We start from the raw sequence: 17,565 nt of genomic DNA, 5'->3' as shown, positions 1-17,565 counted from the left end.
CTAGTTCTGTGAAAAATGTCATGGGTAATTTGATAGGGGTTGCATTAAACCTGTAGATTGTTTTGGGTAGTATGGCCATTTTAATAGTGTTAATTATTCTAATCCTAGAGCATGGGATATCTTTCCTAAATGGTTTTTTAAACCTTGATTTCCAACTTTTTTGCTAATATATAGAAATAGAATTTTTTTTTTTTTGTGGTACATGGGCCTCTCACTGTTGTGGCCTCTCCCGTTGTGGAGCACAGGCTCTGGACATGCAGGCTCAGTGGCCATAGCTCACAGGACCAGCCGCTCCGCGGCATGTGGGATCTTCCCGGACCGGGGGATGAACCCGTGTCCCCTGCATCGGCAGGCAGAGTCTCAACCACTGCGCCACCAGGGAAGCCCTAGAATTATTTTTAAATTGACCTCTTTTTCTCACAACTTTGATAAATTCGTTTTTTTCTTTTAGAGTCCTTAGAATTTTCTGTGCTCACAATCATATTGTGTACAAGTCAATTCAGTTTTACTTCTTTCTTTCAAGTCTGTATGGCTTTGATTTCTTTTTCTTTCCTTATCGCACTGGCTAGGACCCCCACTACAGTATTGAAGTGGTCAGAGTAAATATCCTTGACAGATCTTCAGGAGAAAGCATTTGGTCTTTCATCATTAAGTAATGTGTTAGATATAGGTTTTCATAGATTTCTTTATTAGGTTGAGGAAGTTCCCTTCTATCCAGAGTTTGCTGAGAGCTTTTATTATGATGAATGTTGAATTTTGCCAGTGTTTTTTCTGTATATATTGAGATGATCATATGGATTTTCTCTTTTATTCTGTTAATATGGTGGCTGATTTTTATATATTAATCCAACCTTATATTCCTGGGAAAAACCCTTCTTGATCATGATATAGTATTTTATTTTGTTTTAATTAATTAATTAATTTATTTATTTAATTTGGGGGGGAGCTGTGTTGGGTCTTCATTGCTGCGCAACAGGCTTTCTCTAGTTGCGGCGAGCGGGGGAGAACTACTCTTTGTTGCGGTGTGCAGGCTTCTCATTGTGTTGGCTTCTCTTGTTGCGGAGCCCAGGTACTAGGTGTGCGGGCTTCAGTAGTTGTGGCACGTGGGCTCAGTAGTTGTGGCTCACAGGCTCTAGAGTGCAGTCTCAGTAGTTGTGGCGCACGGGCTTAGTTGCTCCACAGCATGTGGGATCTTCCCAGACCAGGGCTAAACCTGTGTCCCCTGCACTGGCAGGTGGATTCTTACCCACTGTGCCACTGGGGAAGAACATGATATAGTATTTATAATATATATTTCAGAATTTGAGTTGCTAATATTTTGTTGATTATTTTTATGTCAGTATTTATGAGGGATATTAGTTCACAGTTTTCTTGTGGTATCTTTGGTTTTGGTATTAGAGTAATGTTGCCTTACAAAATAAGTTAGGGAGTATTCCTTCCTCTATTTTTATTTTTTATTTTATTTATTTATTTTTTTGCGATACGTGGGCCTCTCACCGCTGCGGCTTCTCCTGTTGCGGAGCACAGGCTCCAGATGCACAGGCTCAGCGGCCATGGCTCACGGGCCCAGCCACTCTGCGGCACGTGGGATCTACCCGGACTGGGGCACGAACCTGCGTCCCCCACATCGGCAGGCGGACCCCCAACCACTGTGCCACCAGGGAAGCCCCTTTCCTCTATTTTTAAAAAGAGTTTGTGAAGAATTACTGTTAGTTCTTGCTTAATGATTAATAGAATTCACCAGTTAAGGCATCTGGACCTGGAATTTTCTTTGTAGGAAGAATTTATTTTTTCTCTTTAATTTAATTTTATTTTTTATACATCATGTTCTCATTAGTTATCCATTTTATACATATTAGTGTATATATGTCAAACCCAATCTCCCAATTCATCACACCACCACCACCACATACATACCAAATGTATGTATCCCCCCTTGGTGCCCATACATTTGTTCTCTACATCTGTGTCTCAATTTCTGCCCTGCAAACCAGTTCATCTGTACCGTTTTTCTAGATTCCACATATATATGTTAATATACGATATTTGTTTTTCTCTTTCTGACTTACTTCACTCTGTATGACAGTCTCTAGACCCATCCACATCTCTACAAATGACCAATTTCATTCCTTTGTATATATGTACAACAGCTTCTTTATCCATTCGTCTGTCCATGGGCATTTAGGTTGCTTCCATGTCCTGACTATTGTAAGTACTGCTGCAATGAATATTGGGGTGCATGTGTGTTTTTGAATTACAGTTTTCTCTGGGTATATGCCCAGTAGTGGGATTGCTGGGTCATATGGTAGTTCTGTTTTTAGTTTTTTAAGGAACCTCCATACTGTTCTCCATAGTGGCTGTATCAATTTACATTCCCACCAACAGTGCAAGAGGGTTCCCTTTTCTCCACACCCTCTCCAGCATTTATTGTTTGTAGATTTTTTGATGATGGCCATTCTGACTGGTGTGAGGTGATACCTCATTGTAGTTTTGATTTGCATTTCTCTAATGATTAATGATGCTGCGCATCCTTTCATGTGTTTGTTGGCAATCTGTATATCTTCTTTGGAGAAATGTCTATTTAGGTCTTCTGCCCATCTTTGGATTGGATTGTTTGTTTTTTTGATATTGAGCTGCATGTGCTGTTTATAAATTTTGGAGATTAATCCTTTGTCAGTTGCTTCATTTGCAAATATTTTCTCCCATTCTGAAGGTTGTCTTTTCATCTTGTTTATGGTTTCCTTTGCTGTGCAAAAGCTTTGAAGTTTCATTAGGTCCCATTTGTTTAGTTTTGCTTTTATTTCCATTTCTCTAGGAGGTGGGTCAAAAAGGATCTTGCTTCGATTTATGTCATAGAGTGTCTGCCTAGGTTTTCCTCTAAGAGTTTTATAGTGTCTGCCCTTAGATTTAGGTCTTTAATCCATTTTGAGTTAATTTTTGTGTATGGTGTTAGGGAGTGGTCTAATTTCATTCTTTTACATGTAGCTGTCCAGTTTTCTCAGCACCACTTATTGAAGAAACTGTCTTTTCTCCTTTGTATATTCTTGCCTCCTTTATAAAAAATAAAGTGACCATATGTGCGTGGGGTTATCGCTGGACTTTCTATCCTGTTCCATTGATCCATATCTCTGTTTTTGTGCCAGTACCATACTGTCTTGATTACTGTAGCTTTGTAGTATAGTCCGAAGTCTGGGAGCCTGATTCCTCCAGCTCCGTTTTTCTTTCTTAAGATTGCTTTAGCTCTTTGGGGTCTTTTGTGTTTCCTTACAAATTTTGAAACTGTTTGTTCTAGTTCTGTGAAAAATGCCAGTGGTAGTTAGGGATTGCATTGAATCTGTAGATTGCTTAGGGTAGTATAGTCATTTTCACAATGTTGATTCTTCCAATCCAAGAACATGGTATATCTCTCCATCTGTTTGTATCATCTTTAATTTCTTTCATCAGTGTCTTACAGTTTTCTGCATACAGGTCTTTTGTCTCCTTAGGTAGGTTTATTGCTAGATATTTTTTTGTTGCAGTGGTAAATGGGAGTGTTTCCTTAATTTTCACATTTTTCATCATTAGTGTATAGGAATGCAAGATATTTCTGTGTGTTAATTTTGTATCCTGCTACTTTACCAAGTTCATGGATTAGCTCTAGTAGTTTTCTGGTAGCATCTTTAGGGTTCTCTATGTATAGTAGCATGTCATCTGAAAACAGTGACAGTTTACTTTTTCTTTTCTGATTTGGATTTCTTTTTTTTCTTTTTCTTCTCTGATTTCTGTGGCTAGAACTTCCAAAACTATATTGAATAGTAGTGGTGAGCATGGACAACCTTGTCTTGTTCCTGATCTTAGAGGAAATGGTTTCTAACTGAGTATTTTTTATGATTCCATTTTATGTCCAATATTGACCTCTTAATTTTTATTTATTTATTTTTTTTTTGCAGTATGCAGGCCTCTCACTGTTGTTGCCTCTCCCTTTGCGGAGCACAGGCTCCAGATGCGCAGGCTCAGCAGCCATGGCTCACGGGCCCAGCCGCTCCGCAGCATGTGGGATCTTCCCAGACCAGAGCACGAACTCATGTCCCCTGCATCAGCAGGTGGACTCTCAACCACTGTGCCACCAGGGAAGCCCTGTACCTCTTAATTTTATTATTTTAGTCGTTGCTCTAGGTTTTACAATACGCATCTTTAACTTACCACAGTGTACCTTCAAAATGTTACAGGACTTAATGTAATGTATAATAACCTTGCAATAGTGTGTTTCCATTTGTCCCCCTCTTGTTCTTTGTACTACTGTTGTCAGACATTTTTCTTCTAGGTTTCTTATGAATTTCACATTAGATTGTTATTATTTTTTGCTTTAAAGAGTCAATTATCTTTTTTCCTAGTTTTCAAATTTATGTAAAAGTTTTTTACACTTATCTGTGTATTTACCATTTCCAATATTTTTTATTCCTATTTATAGATCCAGATAATATAATTGTCCTTCTACCAGAAGATCTTCTTTAAGCATCTCTTCTAGTTGCAGGACTGTTGGCAACACATTCTCTTAGATTGTTTGTTTGATAAGGTCTTTATTTCACCCTCATTTCAGAAAAATATTTTTGCTGGATATAGAATTCTGGGCTAACAGTTTTTTTTCTTTTGGCACTGTATCATTCCATTGTTTTCTGGCTTGTATAGTTATTGACAAGAATTGTGAATTTTTATCTTTGCTCCTCTGTACATAATGTGTTTATCCCTCTTCTAGTTGCTTTTAATATTCTGTCTTCAACATTGATTTTCAGCAGTTTTATTGTGATGTGCCTTATACCTTCCATTTTGTTCCTTATGTTCATGGTTATCTTTAAACACTTGAACATAATTATAATAGCTTTTTAAATGTCCTTGCTAATTCCATCATCTCTTTCATTTCTGGGTCTATTTCTATTCATTGATGTTTCTCTTGGTTTTGAGTTACATTTTCCTGCTTCTTGACGTGTCTGATTTTTTTGTTTTTTTTGTTTTTGGATGCATTGGGTCTTCGTTGCTGTGCGCAGGCTTTCTCTGGTTGTGGCAAGCGGGGGCTACTCTTCGTTGTGGTGCACGGGCTTCTCATTGCCGTGGCTTCTCTTGTGGAGCATGGGCTCTAGATGCATAGGCTTCAGTAGTTGTGGCACATGGTCTCAGTAGTTGTGGCACACGGGGTCTAAAGCGCAGGTTCAGTAGTTGTGGCACACAGGCCTAGTTGCTCTGGGGCCTGTGGGATCTTCCCGGACCAGGACTCGAACCCATGTCCCCTGCATTGGCTGGCAGATTCTTAACCACTGAGCCACCAGGGAAGCCCAGACATATCTAATAATTTTTTATTGGATACTCGGCATTGTGAATGTTATATAGTTAAGTGCTGGATTTTGTTATCTTTATTAAATAATGTTGGACTTTATTGAGGAAGGTAAGCAAATTATTTGTGGAACACCAATGTTCTCTTGAAACTCCTTTTTTTCATGTGGTGATCTTTTTTTCCAGTGTTATTGAGATATAATTGACATACAGTACTGTTTAAATTTACCACAGTATCTTTAGTTAACATTAGTCATCTCCTGTAGGTACAAAGGTGGCGGGGAATGGGGTGTTCTTTGATATATAATTGACATATACTACTGTTTAAATTTACCACAGTAACTTTAGTAACATTGGTCATCTCCTATAGGTACAAAGGCGGCGGGGAATGGGGTGTTCCTTGTGATGAAAACTCTTGGGATTTACTCTCTCAATAATTTCCAAATATACCATACAGCAGTGTTAACCATACCATACAGCATGTAGTACATTACATCCCCAGTACTAATTTATCTTATAATTGGAAGTTTATACCTTTTGACCACCTTCATCCATGATATTTCTTTTTATCTTTGTTAAGGTAGGTTTATAGCGGCCTTTAACTCTAGGGCTAGTTTAGTTCTATAATTAAGGTGTGAGTGTTCTGGTGCTTCTTTTGAATGCCATACGTACTCAAGAGGTACTTTTCATTCTGCTTAGTCAAAATTCATACACCTCCCAGTCCTGTGTGAGCTCTGGGAATTGTTCAGCTTACAGATCCTTAGTCATTTTTTTGTTCGAACTGGTTGAATTTTACCTTATACGTGCGATTCTTATTCAGCAGCAGATTCAGTGGGAACCCTACATAAATTTCTGAAGCTCTGTTCTTTGCCTAACTCTTTTCTTTCTGGTAACCTGCCTCACAAGTGCTAGCCACCTCTGTGTCTCCAAGCTCTAGTGTGTCTCCTTTAGATTTTCATGCTCACCTTATATTTTCTTTCTCTCAGGATTCCTGTCCTGAACTGCCTTTTATACAATGTATGAAAAGAGGTATTTCTTTCCTAGTTTTCAGTTACTCCATCATGAATGGAAGTGGAAGTCCTGAATTGCTTTAAAATATACAGTATACCCTGAGTTACCCAACTAAATTTTTAAAAATTCATATACTTTTCAGAGAAACTTCCCTTGAATTAACTGTTCATATGCATTGTCCATTTTACTTCATTCTCTTTCTTCCTTCCTTCCTCTTTTTTCAGTTACTGGAGGAGAGGTTTTTTTTTTTAAAATAAATTTATTTATTTTTGGGTGTGTTGGGTCTTTGTTGCTGTGTGCGGGCTTTCTCTATTTGCAGCGAGCCAGGGCTACTCTTCGTTGCGGTGTGCAGGCTTCTCATTACGGTGGTTTCTCTTTGTTGTGGAGCATGGGCTCTAGGCACGCTGGCTCAGTAGTTGTGGTACACAGGCTTAGCTGCTCCACGGCATGTGCCATCTTCCCAGACCAGGGCTCCACCCCATGTCCCCTGTATTGGCAGGTGGATTTTTAACTGCTGTGCCACCAGGGAAGTCCTAGAGGAGAGTCTTGAGTGGATTTTGGAAACAATATTTTATAGTGAGCATTTTAATATATTTTTAAAGATAATCCACTAAAACATCTCTCTTCCCTTTCCGCATTTTTTCCTTCTATTCTTGGGCCAGAGTCCCAGCCTTACATTGATCCTTTACAAAGATTCATCCCTCAACTCTCTTAAAAGAGCAAGAATTGAAACTGAAGCTCTTGGATGGCTGATATTTTGTCCTGATAATTAACTGTCTTCTTGGTCATCATGACTCTTTTAGGCTATGTCCACCTGGAGAGAATTTTGCAATCTGAATTAGCTGAATAGGATTAGGTGGTAGGCAAAAGAGAAGAGACTTTGGATTCCTTAATTTTCCCTGTCTTAAGAGATGTGATACTGTTTCAACCAGGCTGCCCATTCACTGGTCAGTTATGCAGCGGACTGCAAACCACACTTAGTTCTACTGGCCCAACTGTTTATATGCTTATATATGTGGGTATGCCCTTACATGGTGGTTTATCTTGATTCCCCATTTGCTTGTTAGCTTCTTAAAGACAGGACTTGGGCTTTAGAAGCCTATAAGAGTGCTGAGAGGGCTTCCCTGGTGGCACAGTGGTTGAGAGTCCGCCTGCCGATGCAGGGGACACGGGTTCGTGCCCCAGTCCAGGAAGATCCCACATGCCACGAAGTGGCTAGGCCTATGAGCCATGGCCACTGAGCCTGCACGTCCGGAGCCTGTGCTCCGCAACAGGAGAGGCCAACAGTGAGAGGCCCGCGTACCGCCAAAAAAAAAAGAGTGCTGAGAACCGTGCACTGGCTGGGTGTACTGTCTAATTCTAATCTTATCATGAGACTTTCCCACCCCCCCCACCCCCACCCCAGGCCATGTGCAGCTTGCGGGATCTCAGTTCCCGGACCAGTGACTGAACCCAGGCCACAGCAGTGAAAGCTGAATCCTAACTACTAGACCACCAGGGAACTCCCCTATTGTGCAACCTTGATGAGAGATTCCTTTCCTTTTTGGTTGGGCCTGAGTGTTAATAAATTAGTCCACAAGCATGTTGAATGTGTACTGTTCCTTAGGACTGTGTTAGGCATTGTGGAAAATCTGTAATGTAAAACTGGGTGCCTTCCTTCAGGGTGCTGAGAATCTAGCTATGATGCAATTTCAGTGAGGCAATCAGTAGTAATAGCATGTTTGTTTCTTCAGGAGAGAGCCTGCCACTCAGCCTGCCTGTACCTGCTAAAGCACAAACCCTAAAGCAGGGTGTTCTTTCCTCCACCAGAAATCCCTCATTGGGAAGCCTGTAGAAGACAGATCTCTTCCAGAAAGTGGGAGAAGGGAAAGGTTGCTCATTTATGGCAGGGGTTGGAATTTCAGGTCCTAAAAAGGAGTTATTCATGGAGTCATTTAAAATGAAAGAATAATAATGATAACACGGCTTCCCTGATGGCGCAGTGGTTAAGAATCCGCCTGCCAATGCAGGGGACACGGGTTCAAGCCCTGGTCCGGGAAGATCACACATGCTACAAAGCAGCTAAGCCCATGCGCCACAACTCCTGAGCCTGTGCTTTAGAGCCCACGAGCCACAACTCCTGAGCCTGTGCACCACACCTACTGAAGCTCACATGCCTAGAGCCCATGCTCCTCAACAAGAGAAGCCACTGCAATGAAAAGCCCGTGCACCACGACAAAGAGTAACCCCCGCTCGCCGCAACTAGAGAAAGCCTGCATGCAGCAACAAAGACCCAATACAGCCAAAAATAAACAAATAATAAATAAATTTAAAAATAAAATAAACTTATGAAATGATTCTCAACCCAGTGTAAAATAATAATAATAACAGCTATGGTTATTACATACTGCTTGTGTGTCAAGCAGTATACTTGGCGCTTTATATATATTACCTTATTTAATCTTCTATATGATGAACGTTATTATTATCCCCGTTTTACAGATGAGGAAATGGGCTCACCCAGCTCCACCCTGCTGCTAGTATGTTGTAGAGCTAGGGTGAGTCCAGGCAGGCTGGCTCTAGAGCCATTCTCTTTACGTTATTTTGAAAATTAATAGCTGTTGGTTGAGATTCTTTTGCAGGGCCTAGGCACAACTAGACCCAGACTGTGACCCACCAATGTCTTTAATTGGAGAACATCTTTGCATTGCTTTTTTTTTTGTTTTGGCTGCATTGGGTCTTCATTGCTGCACGTGGGCTTTCTCTAGCGGTGGTGAGCGGGGGCTACTCTTTGCTGCAGTGCACGGGCTTCTCATTGCCGTGGCTTCTCTTGTTGAGGAGCACAGGTTCTAGGGCGCATGGGCTTCAGTAGTTGTGGCTTTTGGGCTCTAGAACACAGGCTCAGTAGTTGTGGCACACGGGCTTCGTTGCTCTGCGGCATGTGGGATCTTACCGGATCGGGTTATCGACCCCGTGTCCCCTACATTGGCAGGTAGATTCTTTTTTTTTTTTTTTTGCGGTACGCAGGCCTTTCACTGTTGTGGCCTCTCCCGTTGCGGAGCACAGGCTCCGGACGCGCAGGCCCAGCGGCCATAGCTCACGGGCCCAGCCGCTCCGCGGCATGTGGGATCTTCCCGGACCGGGGCACAAACCCATGTTCCCTGCATCGGCAGGCGGACTCTCAACCACTGCACCACCAGGGAAGTCCTGGCAGGTAGATTCTTAACCACTGCCACCAGGGAAGTCCGTGCAGTGCTTCTTGGTTAGCTTTAACTAATCCTGAATTTGGAAGAATAAATATGGATTATGGAGGAAGAAGAATTGGCTTTTTGCTTCTCTATCATCAGAATTCCCCTTACAAGCTGTCCAGCACGTGACCGCCACTTAATTGTGAGAGTGCCACTGAAGGGCTGTCCTTAGACTGGTGGGATTGCAAGGTTAGGGAGAGACCTTTATTGCTTCTGGGAGAAAAGAAACACATTAAACACAGTAAACACATAACCAGTTCTGGGGAGGAGCTGCTTTGGGAAAGTAGAGGAAGAGTGAGAGGCCAGATGAGGTCCTTTCAGAGAAAATGAAAGATTCTAGGAAGCCCACAAGCCCAACAACTGGTGAAAGAAGGTGGGCTGTGCTAGGGTGTAGACTGTTACCTGATTGATTAGGGAGGGATGCCCACCTAGGAAAGGCCTTTGAAGTTGCCAGGAAGTCAGAAATTGAGGCGGCAAATTATGGTAAAGCCTGAGGCCTTTAGGTACAAGGGTTCTGGGATATTACCCTCTGCCTAACTACTGCCCTTGCCATGTCCCAGGCCAGTGTTGAGTGTGAGGGAGGCCCAAATGGACATATTCCTAAAGTCTTAAGCTACAGAAAGGAAGATCCCAGACGAGGAGTGTATCCCTAGTGCTCTGAAATTCCGAATGGGCTGGGGCCCAGACCTGAGCTTAGAATGTTTTCTTCTCTTGGAAATTTAAGAGAAGTGATATGGGCAGGAAATGGCAGGGGCTGGGTGAACACAAGAAAGGGCCAGGGAAGGAGAACATGACCCTGGGCCATGTCTGGACAAGGGGAGAGTTGAGATCATGCACAAAGTCCAGCCAGGCCTCTGGTTTCCTTCCAAGGAGCTGATAGCTCAGGGGCCTTCTCTGCTTTCACCTCCCTGCAAGAAACTGAACTAAGCTCTTACAGGAAAAGCCAACTTTATTGGGAAAGAAAAAATCCCTGTTCTGAGCGATATCTTATACCTTCCAGTCTGCCCTGGCAAGAAGAGAGAAAGCCCAGGTGATCAGGGCGGCCTTGCCTGAGGCTCTCATTGCATCTCTTGATGTGCTGTTTCTTCTTCTCAGGAGTTAGCTTTAGCATGGTATTTGTCTTTTGGCACCTGACACCCCTTAGGAAAGGCTGAGCCCAGGTTGCTGGGTCATAGCCATTGCTGAAGCTGCCCAGAGTTCAGGGATTGGAAAAGCATGTATTATTTTCTTCTGCCTGATTCCTGGGAGCTGGTTCCATCTTGCCTTTTTCTGGAATTTTGCCTTTTTCTAGGCTTGAGCCATTTACTTCTGAGCCAAGACCTTGGCCGTAGATATTTCAGCCACTAGCACAGCCCACGTGCATGAGGGGGCCAGATTACTTTGTGGGTGACTGGCATTGCTGGGTATTGGTCCTCTTGCCGACAGAGCTGACAAATGGAGTTAGAAGCAAAGGAGCCAGCCTATGCTAGAGTCTGTGGGACATAGTTTAACAAAGTGACCTTGAGGAGTGGGGTGTCTGGGGGAAAAGAGCCTGAATCTGGACCAGACCTTTGACGTAGCTGTCCCTCCCAAACTCAGGAACACAAGCCTGTGTTCTCCATCCCTACTTTCTCCTCAGGAATTCTTGGCAGGCAGAAGTGTTTGCCACTAGGTGAAGTCTTCTCTGGCACAAGACTGAACTGGTGAAGGGAACAGCCCAGAGGCACCTTTGTACCCCTCAGGAATCCATTCTCAGTCCCTGTGCTCAGTCCTGACTCTAGCTTATTCCCTTCACCCCTACATTCTGTTGGAGCTAAGCCTCCCTCATTACACTCCTTCCTCCCAAGACTCCCAACTGAGCTGGGAGCTCTCCATGAGGTCATACACTTCCCTCCCAGGTCAGATCAAATTGCAAAATAGCTCTCACACAGGTTGCCACAGTGAAAATTTATTCACTCTCCTGGTCCCTCCTTTCTACCCAGCTCACTTCTTCCAACTTAATGTAGAAGATCTACATCTTCTGATGTAACTAATCATTGTATAACCCAAATATAATTATCTTCAAGCTGGCAAGATAGTACTACACACTCTCTAAATACTAGTCTGGTCTTGCTAATAATAGACATGATATATACAAAATAGTTTTCATTATAGTGGGCAGCAGGGAGCTGGGCTAGTTCACCTCTAAATATTCGTGATGTAACTGATTGTCCTTGTCTTTGACTTATGGTCTGCTAAGCTGAAGTCATATCAGGACTGGCTTTGGTAGTCCTTTCCTTCTGGAACCACAGAGCTCCAAGGTTTCTGGAATTAGTGGAGGTCTGAATCCACCCCCGTAGAAAGCAGAGGCATAGTAGGGGAGGGAGCCCTCATTAGAACAAAAGAGGATGAGATAAGCTCTAGCTTAGTTTAGAAAGTGTCTCCTACACTCCAAGGCTAGGATGCCCGAAAAGTTCCATCCAGGCAATGGATAAGAAGACTGAGTTGGCATTGGGAGATGAAAACAAGTGGCAGATGGTGCTGAGGAACATCCCAGGACTGAAGAAATGTGGTTCCCAGAAAAGGAAAAGGAAGGAGACATTGGCAAAGTCTTACTCAGCAACTGACAGCCTGGCCAGAGAAAGCTGCAGGATATGGCTGAGAACGCATCTTCGGTATCAGGGTTACTGAGGGGCTCCGACACTCACTATTCTGTCACCTCTTCTCATGCTTCTTTACCATACCCACAGTAAACAGCCCTGGTGACCAGGCTGGACTAGTCAGGAAAGGCAGGGGATGGAAGAGATTAGAAACTGGTCCCACCTACCATATAGCATAGGGAACTATATACTCAATATCTTGTAATATTCTATAATGAAAGAGAATGTAAAAAAAAGAATATGTATGTACATGTGTATATATATATTTTGGCCATGCCACACAGCTTGTGGGATCTTAATTCCCCAACCAGGGCTTGAACCCATGCCCTCGGCAGTGAAAGCGTGGAGTTCTAAACACTGGACCACCAGGGAATTCCCTATATTTTTTTTTTTTTTTTTTTTTGCGGTACGCGGGCCTCTCACTGTTGTGGCCTCTCCCGTTGCGGAGTACAGGCTCCGGACGTGCAGGCTTAACGGCCATGGCTCACGGGCCCAACCGCTCCGCGGCATGTGGGATCTTCCCGTACCGGGGCACGAACCCGTGTCCCCTGCATCGGCAGGCGGACTCTCAACCACTGCGCCACCAGGGAAGCCCCCCCTATATATTTTTATATATATGTATAACTGAATCACTTTGCTGTACACCTGAAACACACACCATTGTAAATCAACTATATTTCAATAAAAATTAAAACAAAAACAAAAACATGGCCCCAGAAACCTGAGGAATCACTCCCCGTGGCCAGGCTTTTTTCAGGGTAATAAGTAGTGAGCAAGGTCTCTTGGGGGTGTTGTCTCAGACTGAATGCAACGCAGTAGGGCAGCAGGAGGGGCGTGGGGGCCAAATGACCTAGGATTCATGTGGACTAAGCCCCACCTGGCCCTTGACTTCCCCAGGTGCTAGAGGTAGTGCGAGCCAACTATGACACGCTCACACTAAAGCTGCAAGATGGCCTGGACCAGTATGAGCGCTACTCCGAGCAGCACAAGGAAGCCGCCTTCTTCAAAGAGCTGGTGAGTGTGCCCCGCCTCCACCTCTGCCTGTGTCTCTTAAGGGCCCTTTCCCAGCCACTGGGTCCTACTGTGCAGGTGGGCAAAGGCTGATGAAATAAGACTGGAGAGGCCTGCTTGGATTGTGTTTGCAACTTATCTCCCAGAGCAGTCCAGGAAGGACCAGGCAGTGAGAGCTGAAGATATTCCCCAGAGTGCTGGTGCCAGGCTGGGAAGGGTGAGAGGCCTGAGGCAGCAGTGCCCACCTCTCCTCTGCAGCCATGGTGACAGCCCTTGCACAGCTCCAGCTGGGCCTGGAGTTTGACGTGTGTTCCCAGTGGCAGCTCTGGCTCATTACTCCTTATCCTGTCCTCAGAGTAACTAATGAGAGTAATTGATTCTTCTCCTCCTTATGTAATCACTTCTTCCTAAGTTCCTAACTGGGTCCTGGTCTGAGTGCCCTTCCAGTCTAGTTCTCCAGTCTTCACTCCCTGCCCCCATTCCCACTTTCCAGTCACTCAGCTTTCTGCAGCCCCCTCCCGTGGCCACCTGCAGCCAGTGAGCATCTGCTCTGCCTCCTACTCTACCTCCCAGTCAGCATTTCCACAGAACTGGACTTACCCTGTTGGTGGTCCCTGTCCTGTCCTGTGCTCAGAAGATGCTCTCAGGAAAAGCCCAGTCTCCCTGTATTCCTGCCACTCCACCTGCCTGGTTGTGCATGATCATCCTGGCTGGGGGCTGAGACCAGGGCACACAGGCCTGTGTACCGACTTGCCATGTCCTCAGACCTCCCACTTCTGGGGCAGAACTTGCATCAGCCCAGCTTTTACCTACCCATGCCCAGTCCATGATGAAGGTGCTAGATTTTAGATCACCTGTCTTGTGCTAAACCCAGCCCAACTCTGACCCTGACATGGCATTCCTGGGATTATTGGGTTTCCCCAAGGTGAGGCAGATATACTCTGGACTGAGTTAGTTGGGAAAGGGAAGCCACTAGTGTAATAAGAAGATAGCAGAGTACAGTATTTTTATGGGGTGTTCAGCAAGTTATTGGGAGATGAAGAGGATTGTGGAGGAGAGAGTTCAAGCAGCTCTCTTGAGGCTTTTGGGCACTAGCCTGTGCCTTACTCATTTCTCCTCATATCTGTACCTCTGACACAGGGAAGCAAAGAGGGTCTGGTTAGGTTTGGAGCTAATGAGCTTGAGCTGCCTGCTGTTTGCCATGCTGCCCTTTCCTCTGCTTCCTGCCTGATGACTTCATTAAGTTTCCCATAGCAAAACAGAAATTGAAGAAAAGCTCCCTGGGCTTTGGAGCCTAAGACAGATACACATTCCTTTTCTCCTTCCTCCCCTGCTTTGTCTCTCATTCGATGTTCACTTCTATTTCCCATGAATGAATTTCCTACCAGAGTCTGCTGGATTCCTCTTAGAACCCACTCAGCGCAGGGAGTTTGGCCTTCTGACCCCTTTCCCACAGGTCTTTTCTCCTGCTGACACAGGCGGAACTTCCTGCAAGGTTCTTGGTCTGTGGGTAGAAAGCATGAGCAGTGGGGACATAGCAAGGATACAACTAGACTTTCCTCTCAAGTGGGGAGGCATCTTTGTGGTATGGAGAGTGCTGGACTAGGAGTTGAGAAACCTGGGTCCTACTTTCACAACTGGGACTCACTGGCTGTATGACCTGATCCTGGCTATTGGCCTCCTTGGATCATACTCCTGCCATCCAATGACAGACAAGGGCTGCATCTCTAACCGTTCTTTCCAACCCAGAAAAGTAGATAAATACAGAAGGAGATTGAGGAGACTCAAAACACACCCAAAGAGAGGTAGCTCCAGAGCATGAGTCCTCTGGCCTCAGTTTCTCCTCCTCCATTAGACCACTGACCAGATCAGGGCCCCTTCGGCCTGGCCGAGGCAAGGACAAAGGCCTGACCTCAGCCCTCCTTCCCTGTCTGTGCTTGTTTCTACCTCATCAGGTGCTCAGACGCTCTGCTCACATCCACTAGGATCCCTGTCTCTCAACCTCTCTTTTCTTCTGACTATCACGGAATTGTTTGCTCATTTACCTGCAGGGATGATAGATGTTAAGGGTTCATTTCCTAAGAGAGAAACTTCTAGCACTGCATCTTGGCCTTGTGCTTCAGGCACTGCCCTCTGCTGTTTGTAACGGACTCTCTCCTGTTTTCTCTCTGCCTGTGCTCCTCCCCGCCCCCACCTTCCCTCACCTTTTCCCAGGTTCGATCCATTAGCACCAACGTCCGGAGGAACCTGGCCTTCCACACACTCAGCCAGGAAGTCCTGCTCAAGGAATTCTCCACTATCTCCTGAGGCTGCCATGCATACCTGGGCAGCCACTGACTGCCCCTTACCCATGAGGCTTCCTGGGCTGGAGACGGGGGCGAGGGTAGAGGGCCTGTTCCCAAAGCTGGAGAAAAACACAGATACCGAGGTCTCTCGGTGAAGGCCGCACTTCAGTGGAGCTCGGACAGCAGGGGCCAGGATGGGCAAGCCAAGGATGATCTTATTTGGGGAGAGGATGGGTGGGCACAGGGAGACACCTTCAGAAATGTGGAGACTTCCAGGGTGGGCTCTCTGAACAACCCCTCATATTTCCAATTGAGATTACAAGTTGTGGCTACTGACTAATTTTTAGGAGCTGTTGGGTAAGCCTTAGGGTGATGCCAACACCTGGGGGGTCAGTGGTTCTCCTAGGCTTCTGAAAACAGACTAACTCTCAGATGTAGGGGGAGCCAGTTCTGCTTCCTTTGTGCCCAGAAATCTGTGTCCCCAGCCCCCACCTGCACTTGACCCCTTAGCTCAGGCTTAGGGTGGGGTAGGAATGGGATACGTTTTTTCTATTTTCTGAATCCAGAGCTGACTCCTCTGCTGTCTGACCACCACTTTGTGGATTTGATTCTTGGCAACGGGAGTACCTGTTTGCGTTGCCCTGCCTTCCAGCCCATTGACTCGTCAGCACTACAGGGTCACCACCTTAGCTTTTCATTTTCAATCTGGTTTAAATTGTCTTTAGGGTGTGTGTGTGAAATAAACATGGACAGGTTTTCTGGAGCCCTCAGGTGCCTACTTTGCTGGTTCCCTTTCCAGCAGCTTCCCCACCTCCTTAGCTACCCCCTTCTCTGGGAGCCTTTCTTGTGTCTGCTGAGCTCCCCTCCACATGTTCCTCCCCCTCACCCGGCTGTTGTTTACATCCAGCCTGCGTGAGAATTTCCTCTGGGGAGGAATCTGTTCCTGCTGTGGTCTGGTGCCTGGAAGGGAGAGAACTTGCTGGGGCCAGGCTCTGAAACAGGTCAGGTGAGCATCATGGAGAGGCCGACCTTTGGGAAGTTGGCCTATGGTCCCTTCTCTGGACGGCCTCCTTGGGACTACTACTGTAGGCTTTCCTGCCCCACAGCTGCCTTTGAAGTAGCTGCTGCTCTGAGATCCTCCCTTTCTAAAGCACTTTCTAAAGCCCTCAGGATGGTAGGGGGCAAGCAGCACAGGAAGAATCTGGGAGTAAGTATCAGAATCCAGCCGTGAGAGCAGGTCTGGGACCTCCCCGGCTGCTATTCCACTTGGCTTCAAATCTTTTTGGGGTACTCGCCCTCCCTGGGAACCAGAGTTCCGACTCCAACATTGAGCAAATTCCAGAGAATCCACCATCGTGCTGCCATGTATAGTTGTAGATTCTTAAGGTATCAAGGGCAGGGTCATCTCTGATCACTAGACGGTTAGTCCAGCCTGGGGCATTTAGTGTTTTCCACAGTTTTTCCACAGATAAACCCCAGAGGAGCAGGAGCTGGAAGCTGGTGGCAAGTTGAAGTTATTAAAAATTGATTTGTATGGGACAGTCTTTTTAGTGTCTTTTCTATTTCCCCTTAATCTCTGTTACCCAGAACCCCTTTCTCAATGACAGAGTTAAGGTTATCTCAGAGATGCTGGTCTCATCTGGTTAGGGAACCCCTTATATGCTCTGTTTCTCAGTCTCCTGGTCCTAGTGGAAGCCAGTTCAGTTCAGAAGTTGTAGCCTCCCTTGCCTTTTGGGTGGAAGGAAGGAAGGAAGAAGAAAATCCCTTTACCTCAAAACTTGGTGTTAAGGAGGCCCGCCAGCCTATTTGGGCTGCTTCTAGATTCCTGCCAGCCTTTCATATGAAGTGAATAAGGGCAGGTCCAGGGCATGAGGCAATAAGCAAAGCACTCCTTGCCTTCCATTTTAAAAGCCCATCTCTTGGCCTATTTACATACACCTATTCTAAGAACTCCAAATAGGAATCCCATCCTTTCTTAGAATTTAACCCCAAAAGGAGCCGACTATGCCCTGTCCATGCCCCAATGTCTATACCAGGTCTGTGGAGGACCCTCCGGAGTCAGGGAAAAGCCAGGAGTAGGGCATTGCTCCCAAAGATAATCCTTCC

General features: G+C 45.3%; 1 protein-coding gene across 5 annotated transcripts in view; it reads left to right on the top strand.

The window, feature by feature from the left end:
* ARMH3 (armadillo like helical domain containing 3) overlaps window positions 1-16,998 on the top strand; it is a 175,519-nt gene extending 158,521 nt beyond the window's left edge. For 2 of the 5 annotated variants that reach the window (XM_032608970.1, XM_032608973.1), the window contains 2 exons: window positions 13,061-13,177; window positions 15,389-16,998. In XM_032608970.1, the coding sequence (XP_032464861.1) occupies window positions 13,061-13,177; window positions 15,389-15,481 (210 nt within the window). In that variant the 3' untranslated portion in view covers window positions 15,482-16,998. The remainder of the gene's footprint in view (window positions 1-13,060; window positions 13,178-15,388) is intronic. The other 3 variants (XM_032608971.1, XM_032608972.1, XM_032608974.1) reach the window with 2 other exon arrangements.
* The last annotated feature ends 567 nt before the right edge of the window (window positions 16,999-17,565 follow it).

Source organism: Phocoena sinus, chromosome 16 (assembly GCF_008692025.1).
Source record: "Phocoena sinus isolate mPhoSin1 chromosome 16, mPhoSin1.pri, whole genome shotgun sequence".
NCBI classification, from domain to species: Eukaryota; Metazoa; Chordata; class Mammalia; order Artiodactyla; family Phocoenidae; genus Phocoena; species Phocoena sinus.
This window is presented reverse-complemented; position numbering and strand designations above follow the sequence as displayed.